This window comes from Varroa destructor, unplaced genomic scaffold (assembly GCF_002443255.2).
Source record: "Varroa destructor unplaced genomic scaffold, Vdes_3.0 BEIS01000002.1, whole genome shotgun sequence".
Classification (NCBI taxonomy): Eukaryota; Metazoa; Arthropoda; class Arachnida; order Mesostigmata; family Varroidae; genus Varroa; species Varroa destructor.
In genome coordinates, this window is record NW_019211455.1 from 12,635,214 (window position 1) to 12,646,155 (window position 10,942).

The 10,942-nt window shown below is 41.2% G+C and overlaps 1 protein-coding gene across 1 annotated transcript; it reads left to right on the top strand.

Moving 5' to 3' along the window:
* The first annotated feature begins 592 nt into the window (after positions 1-592).
* Positions 593-2,142, top strand: LOC111245401 (uncharacterized). The gene has a single exon (XM_022793722.2). It carries the CDS (start codon positions 678-680, stop codon positions 2,055-2,057), a length of 1,380 nt encoding a protein of 459 aa, XP_022649457.1. The 5' UTR covers positions 593-677; the 3' UTR covers positions 2,058-2,142.
* Positions 2,143-10,942: the final 8,800 nt, after the last annotated feature.

Consider the following 10,942-nt stretch of genomic DNA (forward strand, 5'->3'; position numbering starts at 1 on the left):
CAATTTTTCTCTGCCGTTGCCGCCGAGTCGCATCAATGTACATAAAGTTACAAAACCATACTGTGCATCTAGTGGCTATCAGTCTTTATAAATGCCCATCACGATGGTGCTTGTACTGCAATTTTAATAGAAGTAAGTTATTTCGTGCTACGATCGTACAACTGCTGTGTCCCGTGAAGCGTTCATGTTTTCGAACTATTTTTAAGCCTATCTTCCGCATATCATTATCTTCTGCGTTCACGTGCGATCATAACTTCTGTTAGATCTATTCGCATTGTTGCGATACGTTTTGCCTATTACCGCTTGTCTATTGGTGCGTTCAATTAGTTAGTTACTAGCAGCGATGTACAAAGATCTCGGCCGTGTAAAGGAAATACCTGAGCTTAGTGTCTACTATATTTCCTGTTATTGTCATGTTTGTATCCGCTATTAATATGATCGGCTACACGGCCGGTGAAAGGAAAAAAACGAAAGGTTATTGTGCTAGATACTCTAACAATTACGATTGTTGTTCTATACTGACAAATGTATAAACTAGGTAACGGTCGCGTCGATAAGTTTCCTCCTCTCATCTGTGGAGAGCCAAAGACGTTTGATCTTCTAGTATTTAACCGGTATCGACACTCGGCGGAAATCGCAATCAGCTCAAACATTTTCCGCGTACTGCGTGATTCATTATGGGAGCTTTCGAAATTGTTATCGCGGCCCTTGCCGTTGTGGCCGTCGACAGCCAACTGATCACCCCATCGTACGGAGCGCGCGGTTTATCTGTCGGATCTGGACTTTACGGCATCTCTTATGCGTCAGCCAACCCTTATGGCATCCGTTACGTAACGCCGTACGCCACTCCAGCCATCTCCTACGGCACGATTGCATCAGCGCCGGCGGTTTCCTATGAAATCGCCGCTCCCGCTGTGTCCTACGCAGCTACACCGATTACCACTCGTGCAATTACCCTACCTGCCGTTCCCGCTGTGCCCTATGCAACCGCACCAGCCGCAGCTCGTACAGTTACCTACGCGGCTCCTACGACTGCCCGCTCTATTTCAGTAGCAGCTGCACCCGCTGCAATTCGCACAGTGCCCGTGGCTGCCCCTGTGGCTGCTGCTGCCCCAAATGTCGCAGTTTCTGCTCCGGCTCAGCCTGTTAATGTCGGCCTGATCGGTACTGCTGGCGCTCCAGCCGTCCGTTTGCATGAGGTTCATACAGGATCTGGTCGCCAAGCTATTCGTATTGAGGACTATCAGTCTGGCGATCAGATTATCCGTGTCCACGAAGGTGAACAGGCTGCTCCTGAAATCGCTCAAATTGCCGTCCCTGGTGAGCAGCACCATGTGCGCATCGTCGAGCATAAATCTGGCCCAGCCGAGGTTCAGCGTGTGCTAAGCCGGGCCCCGACCCAGGTCGTCGATGTGCATAAGCCCGGCCGTCCAGGAGCCCGCATTATTCAGGTTGTCAAGGGTCAGTCGCCCGCTCCTTCCATCGAGTTTATTAGTGCTGGTGGCTCGTCTCACCACGTCTACTACGCTGATGACGTGAATGCGGGTGCCGCTGCTATCGGAGGCGGTAGCCTGGGAGGTGCTACTACGTTCGCCACCTCATATGGGCCCGCTGTCGGGGGCAGCGTCATCTCGGCTGCGCCAGCCATCTCGGCAATCTCGGCCGCTCCCGCAATTTCGACAATTTCGGCTGCTCCAGCCATCTCAACCATCCCGGTTACCCCCGCAATTTCGACAATTTCGGCTGTTCCAGCCTTTTCGACGATCTCGGCCGCCCCTGCAATTTCGACCATTTCGGCTGCCCCAGCCATCTCGAGGATCTCGGCTGCCCCGTCTATTTCTGTAGCAGTTGCCCCGGCTACCGCCTACTCGACTCGAGTCGCTGCTGGCCCAGCTGTACCTTACTCTCCGTATGCCCCCATCGAGTACGGAATCTACGGTCTAGGAGGATTCAACTATGGAGGCCTCGGTCATTCAACCGGCTACACCTCGTACGGATCTGGAAGCAACGTTTTCCTTGACGCTAATAAAAAGTCCTCCGCGAAGAAATCTGCCTAAATTAAACCTGGAGTGAGATCGAAAAAAAAAAATGGTTAAAGGTCATGGGAAACAATAAATGCATAGAGTTATTTAATATGATTAATATAGTTGTGTTAAGCGTATTCATATAGAAACAGTACTTCCAGTAATCATTTGCTTTGATATTATTATAGCGTGTCAAAATGGTTTTAAAGTTGGAGTAAGGTCTCTGATAGACTAGTAGAGCTTTGTAATGAAACATTTAACGTACTTTTGCTTACGTACGCATTCAGGCTAACGGAGTTATAGTTCGGGCAGAAACACATTAGCCAAATAATATATTGTTGCGCCTTGGCCACGACCGTTAGACCTAAAGATATTTGAACGGAAACATTAAACACTAAGAAAAAAACTTATCACAATAGCAAACGTTCAAAATATTCTTCTCAATGTCGTCTATTTATATTTTCTATATATTCTTAGATATAAACATTTTTAAGGAAACTTATTTCAAATATATGCTACCTCTGTTAACGAGCAAACAAGTATCGCTACTTAGAACGAAAAAAAAGATGCTATAAAAAGATCAAAGTTTGGTTTACCAAGAAGGTGTCAACTCAAAAGTCAACTTAAAAATAATTTCATCAGTTCTAGCTATGCAGATCCTTAATGATTTATCACTTGCAACGGGATGGAAGATCATAGGGTGCGCGATGCGGCATTTACTACTGCCAGAATTGTTACTATTTCTATTAGCAAGCTTAATTGTGCTGGAGTGACAGTCCAAGTGAAGTCCTATATCGTAGACTAATCAACTCTGCCGGTCATGGACATCTACCTACCGTAGCCTGTACCTTATATCTATTTTGTATGCATTATTATGAACACTCAGCCATAGTTCCGACCTTGTAGATGTGACTAGATGATGCCATTTAAAGTACTTTTCTACAAGTATGTAGTAGCGTGTTGAAATTATATTATTATAAGTTAGTCTCGGTTATCCATGTCACTATTCCAAAAAAAGCATCTTTATTGTGTGTCTATTGTACTTGATATATATATATATATATATTTTTTTTTTTTTAATTGCACTTAGCAAAGGAATATAGTAACTATTTTCACGACTGTTAGAATATAGATTCATATTTCAACAATAGAAAGGATATTGAATGAGCTTAAAAAATAAGTAAATTTAGTACTGTTTTTCCGGTTTGATGTCCATTTAGGCAAGTTTAAAGAGCCCTGTGTATTTGGAACAGCAAAACCTGAAGAGCAAAATAGGTCGCTTGAACCTCAAGGCTACCATTTAGCAAACAAATTTGATTCACTTCTATCAGGGATTTAGTATTTGAGAGTACTCATCTATTAGATAGTTCAGTTAGAGGAATACAATATGGAGTATATCAACAGTAGATAAATATACTAGCATTAGATATATCTGGTTGACAAAGAATTATGAATATACTGATCATCGAGCTATCCTTACGTTTCAACGCCACATTATAACAAAATAGAAATAGATCGATCACAGAACGGGGCCTGTTTGGCTGTTCTAGGTAACTGGGCAAAAAGAAGAGCGCACTTTTACTAAAGTTACATGTTTCTGTTATGATTTTTTAAAAAATGACTGCACACCTCTCTGGATAGCAGGCAGATCTTTAATTAAAAAAAAAACCTTTGGTGTGCTACCGGTTCCCGAAACGATAATTTCAAGTAACGATATTTCATTTCCGCTAATACCCTGATGAACGTGATTTGCTATTTCGTGATTGTTGATAACTAAGACAAGTAACGCGGTCTGCATAAAATATCAATGCGTAACGAGATAGGGTAATATTACGGAACTCCTGTTAATTGTTTGCTCAGATTTCGTGGTGGCTTATCGATAAGCAAGCCTATTATAAACGTGCATAAAACATACAAAGTGGTTATTTATTCCGTTTTTTTTTTCTTATTTATCATCAATAATTTATAGTTTAAGGGACAACGCAAATCCATGATTTGTCGGCTATCACACCACGTAGTTGCTATGAACATTGAAGCATTCGTGTTTTCAGAGTAATTTCTATATTTTTCTCTGTTGAATGAAAGATCGATATTTATTATGTAGGTTTCTAAATCAATTCAATGTGTACAAGAAAAAAATGTACTCGCACGCTTTGTTTTTGTTTCAAGTTCAAGTTCCTTTCATACGTTTGCGATGGTCGGCTTAGGTTTGACCATTCCTATTTTGAAGCGAATTTCGACATTCGAGCACTTTTTTTTTTTAAAATCCTTTGGTCCATATTGACTCTTGAAAAAGGAATTCTAAATTTCGGTGAGTTAATTTTTTGGTTAAAAACGTCTTTTTTCAGCTTTTGTCACTATTGAAATGCTTAACGAGAACATTTACTATTGAATCTGAGCAGTACTTGATAAAACTTGAAATTAGTACGTTGTCTCTTTATTTCGATAAGTATTGCCACTACTATTTTTATTCGCTTAACACGATCGCAGCGTAAGCTCTACGATGGCAACGGGATCCGAGATTAAACAATAGGCAATTCAGCCAGATATGCCATACGTCCCATTCGATTAATTGTATTTCTACCGTGGCACCGTACGTGCCACGTTTAGAAGTGTGAGTATTTCAATATGCTTATACTAAGTGACCAAATTCTACTAAGACTACAGATTGTATCGAGACTTCAGACAGCGACTCGAGCTCTCTTTGTTCTGCAAGGTTTGCAAAAGGTTCTGCAATCGTTAAACCTATCCAATCAAATAGTCATCGAGTATATTAATAAAGTACTAATTAGTATATCGAAGCTACGATTATAAAACGATCTGCGATTTGCACGGTTCTAAATTGAGGCATTTTCTGCCACTTATCTACGTCTACTGGGTCGATAAGTTAAGGTTGAGAACAGCATATTTCGGGTCCGGTTAGCCATCCATATGAATGTCTCTGATGGCAAAAACTTTGGTAACTGGCCCAAATGATGAGCTGCAAACAAACGACTATCATAGGGCATCTTCTAAATTTAAGTGCTCAATAAACTGAATGAACGGTCCGAGAAAACGCAGCTTTTCGTTATCTCTCCAAGGACAATACACAACTTCAGCGGCTAATTGTTACAAATAGGATTTCTATGCTAACCTCAAGTGATGGATGGTTTTTAGAAATGCTATTAGGCCTGAAGTTAGACTCCACCCGACGAACTAGTACCATTACATGATTTGTGTTTGGTGGGACTGAAAGCATACTGTACACTGGAAGGCACTTAAAAAAACAAGAAAATCTCTATATCGCCGAGTTTTATTGAGAAAACGAAATTATATAATCGAGGAAGTCAGGTAAACATAACAAGGTTATCCTTGTCCAAAATACTACGAGACCGCACATAGCGAAGGTCTTTTATGCCACCTTTGAAGACCTTACGTAGGAGCTGCTTTTGCATACAGAGTCTGCTGAACAAACTTCTCACTACCGGAATCGACGCTTTCTGTAGAAACGGAACAAATAGACTTGATTTAGAGACGGGAGAAAATCGTAGGCTTGACGCCGATTGCATACTAAATAGATTCCTTAATAGACTTCAGTGAAACGCTTCGTCTTTTATTGGGAAAAATAAATTGCCCTTACTTTGTCACGAACAATAAAAAAAAACAGGTTAATTTCCACAAGTATATTTAGCTGCAGATATCTTTTTCATTGTTTATTTTTCCATTGTCCTATGTCTTCAGGCGACATCCAGGCGATAACTTCCAGTACTATTCGCCTCCGAAGATTTAGAATCCAATTATGTTTACATAATCCTTACAAGTTTTCTGTTTAGTTCTGTGTAAAGGTGAGTCGTGCGTTTCTTTTGAAGCGCACGAATGCACGTACGTATTGATGTGTTTGCGCGGACGGTGTACATGTACGCAACGGCATCTATAGACTATTATAAATTCCGGAGCTATTATGTGACAGCTTCTGTAGTCCAAGTCGCCCAACAAACAACACAGGCCTATCTTCGATACAGACTACCGAAATATTTGTGGTTTTACTAGGTCTTTTATTAACGCTGCCAGCCGCTTTCCCATATTGATAACAGATCATTTCGAATAATTCGAAGTTAAGAACCCCGAAGAGACAATCGAAAAGCTCGTACACTTTCCTTCGACAATCCTGCTTTCCATCGATGTAAAAACGAGTGAAAGACTCCCGAAAACCACAATTAGCGCAGTGCAAGGTCGTTATTACGACTGAACCAGTGACTCGACCCGAAAGTAAAGAATTAGCTACGAGAACTTTACGAGAACGATATGAATTGCATTATCAATTATCACTAGCCGCGAAGGGATTTAGTTTTAGGAACCTGAATACGGACACGGTAGCTAATACGCTGCTGCTCCGATTCCACCAACTATGAGCACTACATGGCATACGAATGCCGCGCCTACTGTTGCCACCGTGACCGGGGCGTCCGTCGCTGTTCACCGGTTGATTCCTCGTCCATTTATTCCTACTGAACCCACCACGACGCAAATCGCTGTAGCTGCCTCCCCCGTCGATTTCGGGGCACTTGCTCGATGTCTTCAAACTCATGAAATCCACACAAGCTCAAGCTGTCAGATTATTCGTATAAAACATTTTCAGGCAGGTAACTAAGTGATTCGTGTGCATGAAGGTTCTCGGGCGTTATCTCAGATTGCTCAGGTGGTCGTTCCTGGCCATCAACCATCAGGCTGACCCCGGTCCTGGTGGGCATGTTGTGAATCGTCAGCCAACTCAGGTCGCAGATGCTCATAATATCATTCTGGAGTTCGCATCCTGCAAGTAGTCCGCGGCCAATCCCCTCCGCCATCGGTTGAATCCATCAACGTCAGCGGACCTGACCATCACGTTTACCGCTTCTGCTCCGTAGCTTTCCATGCTACTCTCGCGCACCCTCACCGTTTGGCAAGCCGCCCCAAACTACGCTAGTTTCACCCCTCCATGTTGTTCCCTCGAGCATCGTAGGCAATACGTTGTACGGAGCCCACTAAGCAGCACTAACTTTTTCAATGAAAGCTGAATGAAACTTTAGGAAACAGAAGCACATCAAACGTCAGCTCTCATGCATGTATATGACCTGTAGTACAAAGTTAATAAACTTATTTCTACTAACTAAGATCAGGCTGGTATGAAAAAAATATTCTTCTGTTTGTGAAATGTAGGCTAACCTATAACTATTCTCATCTTTCAATCAAAATAGTTTATTCAATTAATTTGTGCTAATAATGCCGGCGAAACATCATTGCGATAGGATTAGGATTCTATAGCTAAAATAGAAAACAACTAACATTGATTAATACACCTGTTTTTAGCGGCTTAGATTGATTTAGCAAATGCTTTTTTCACCCAGAAATTATAGTTTTACAGCGATGGGGTTAGAGTGTGACTAGAAAGTTACTGATACAAATGGCTCAATTTAGTTAAGTAATATAATTTCAGAGTATTAAAAAAAAAAAGCTTCCTATATCTTTGACCTTAAAACGGAAAATACTTTTCCATGTTTTCAGCTATTTTAACCTACGTTACAAAGCGGCACAGTCATAAAAGCTGAACTTTCCTCTTTAGAATAGAAACAAGACCAAAGATATAGGATAGAGCATATTAATTGAACACTTATTACAGAATTCTTTTCAACATAAACGAAGATATGCTGTTTATTTGACCTATTTCAACAGAAACATCTCTGGACATGAATAAAAAATAAAGGGCCAGCAAAACAAGCGATGAAAAATTTCACTTGAAGTACGTTTGTCAGTTAGTAAGTTGTTTCTAGTTGGCGCTAGCATGATTCGATGTAAACGTGTCAAAAAGTATATGCGTAGGATTAAAAGATACGGGCTTTGCTACACTCCCAGCATAGAGCTGACTTTCATAGTAAAACCTACCATAACTAGGTGCAACTAAGAAATGGACGTTTCGGATAATTGTTCCACAACCTGTTCGGTACATTATAATTGATTTCTTTCGAATGTCCTACTTTTTATTTAAATCTCTTCATCTGTCTGTGTCGAGCTACACGACGACGGACAGTAAATAAAGGCTGAGATTATATTGATATTTATTTAATCTACACTATCAAGTTTTTAGACGAATATTCAAATTTGCGTTCTTCTTTTTTAATTCTCCTATCAGATATGGCCGGATATCCTCGAGATTGCTGCTTCACTTGTACTTATGACAAGTTTAATTATGTCTTTAACCTTAAAAAACATTCACGACTGATTAGTTTTCAAGACATAGCCGAAGTCACTCCAGAAATGTCTAAGCGGACATATCAAAAACGAAGATCAATCCGCCGTTTATGGTCTGATCCAATTTGGATGCGGAAGACTAAGGTCCACAATGAAAAAAATACTTTGTGCGCGTTTTATTTTAGGATAGATAAATTGCAAACACACCCATAGCGCCTCTGCAATTTTTTACTTCGTATGTTTTTCATTATAAAACGCAAACATTGCTAGCACAGCTCTAAAGAGGAAAACAAATTTCCTGACCTTGGTTTACTAACGATAGAAAAAGGTCGGTCGCATTTATTGATCGAAAGCGTTGGCCCTATTTATATTTTACTTACAATTGTTATCTCCTTTCGATGGGCCGCATCAACAGCGCGATGAACTGCGGAAATTGCAGGGGCAACTTGCTGTACTAAGGCAGCGCGCGAAAGAATGGGCACGGCTAAAGAGTCGTAGGAGGGGTATGGTAAAAGACTGCAGCAGCTGGGGTATGATAGACAAGCGCAGGAAGTGGAACAATTTCAGCATTTGGGGCAGCAATTTGGCCGTCTTTGGCGTGTTACACGTGGCGGCTTTGGCCGTTAGCGTTGATAAGCTCGATAGAAGGAGGAGGCAAATCACCCTTGACAATCGGCACGATGCGTGCTCCTGCACAACCTGGTTTCTGGACATCGACGACTCGAGTTTGCTGACGATGCACAACACGCTGAATTTCAGCAAGTCCGGATGTGGCTCTGTTCGCCGAGAACCTAGACCTGAACAATCTGAAGTGCAGCTTGTATCCCTCTAGCACACGGATCACCTGATCACTAGCCGGAAAATCGTAGATGCGGATAGTCTGGCGGCCAGATTCCGTGAGAATCTCATGACTACGGATACTGTTATTCATGAGCATGGGCAGTCACTAACAAGCTGAGCAATTACTGCAGTGCAATGCTGAACTGCAACAGCTAGAGTGGCATGCTGTATAGCCACAATGGGAGCAGGAGCGACAGAATTTAGCCTAATACTGGAGCAGCTACTACGGAACAGCTGGGGCAGTTAGAACAGAAGTGTTGCCTGTGGTAACAGGTACAGCAGAGTGGGCCTAAAGCGAAGGCAGGATTTACGTACGGCGTCCCTCCATGCAAAACAATCGTTGCGGCAGCGTACAAAAACTGATTAAGTTCCATAATAGGCGACTGACCACAACCGACGGCTGCCACACAGATAGTTTATAAACATTCCGATTATTGCCGAATGCCGATTGTTTGCTGCTTACTCTAACCGTACAGATATACCAATGTACCTAAATGGCAGCCACAGACCTCTATACCCAATAAGCTTCCCCCTTGCAGCAATGCCCAAATTTCAAATGTGGTCACGCTTGTGCCGTCGCCTGTTCTTAGACACTAACGCCTTCTGGGTTCTGACCTTCGTATCACATGCGTGTTTTTCGTCTTGCCTCTCGGCCAAGCAGGCGCCTGTTTCAACGATGATAATAGTAAATTCTTTCTGTTGTCCTGTCGAAACTGTATGTGCCGCACCACTTTGGCACGATGGCCACACTGGATGTATCCTAATACAACGCAGAAACCGTGTGGCAGTAGAATCATCATCATCAGGAGACATATCCTGCACTACATTTGGGATTAGGATAAGTTCCGCTCGTGACTCGCTATCTAGAGTAGCTATGTTTCGGGCTTGAAATGAATCGTCGCTTCAGACTAGCAAGGAGACAATCATATAATTCGTATATGATACAATTTTAAGGATGAGATGAATCTATGATGAAGGATGATGAGCGCACTAGCAGATATAAATAGACTTTGGTGATGTATGTTTTTTTTTTTGCAAACGTCTTGGATTATAAGCCACGCATAAGGCAATTACTTTGTACTTAGGTACTTAGTTGAGCGTGGTTAGTACCTTCTATAATAACATTGCATTTTGTTTTTAATAAAACTAATGTTTTCGCACGCTAGTTGCCAGGAATCTGCGTCCAAGGTAGCGGGGCAAGCTTCCCGACTATTGTATTTGCTTAACTGAAATAGTTACTGAACGGCGTATCATCTGCCTTTAAGCTTTATTTTAAACAGCCTGCCAATATTGCATATAGAATAAGGGGGGCGATTGAATGTCGTTTCCTCTTAATATTTCCTTGTGCAAACTGAGTTATGCTAGTGATAGCCATCCCTCGGAAAAATCTTGAAAGCTAATTTACTAAAAATGCCGAAGTAATGCCGGAGTAAAAAGTATCTGTCCAAAAAAGCGTGTTACTTCCCTGATAAAGTATCCTTGACATCATACCCAAATAGAGTTTAATCTTTCAAAAAATGTTCTATAAAGTCACCCCATTTGTCTTTATCGTTCCCTCTTTTACGTGCTCATAGGTCATTTTAACCGTTATTTTCACTTAAAATCTGTTACGCCCGTATTTGTATAATCAAAATACTAAACCTTTTGACAACGAAACATAACATTTCATGACGAACATAAAATATAACAAGCCTTATCCTTCCGAAAATTATCCTCTATTTTTTTAACTGCGTCAAAAACCTTTAAGTGCAATTTAGTCAGCTTTTAATAAATTTATAATTAAATAATTTTAATAAATAGCATTTTTTTTTATAGAAATTATACCAATTATGATTTTATCAGATGACCTAGATTAAACACAGAATAAAAAC

What these genes read in the sequence shown, in the direction of transcription:
- LOC111245401 (XM_022793722.2), top strand. Translation starts at nt 678, where the DNA reads ATGGGAGCTTTCGAAATTGTTATCGCGGCCCTTGCCGTTGTGGCCGTC.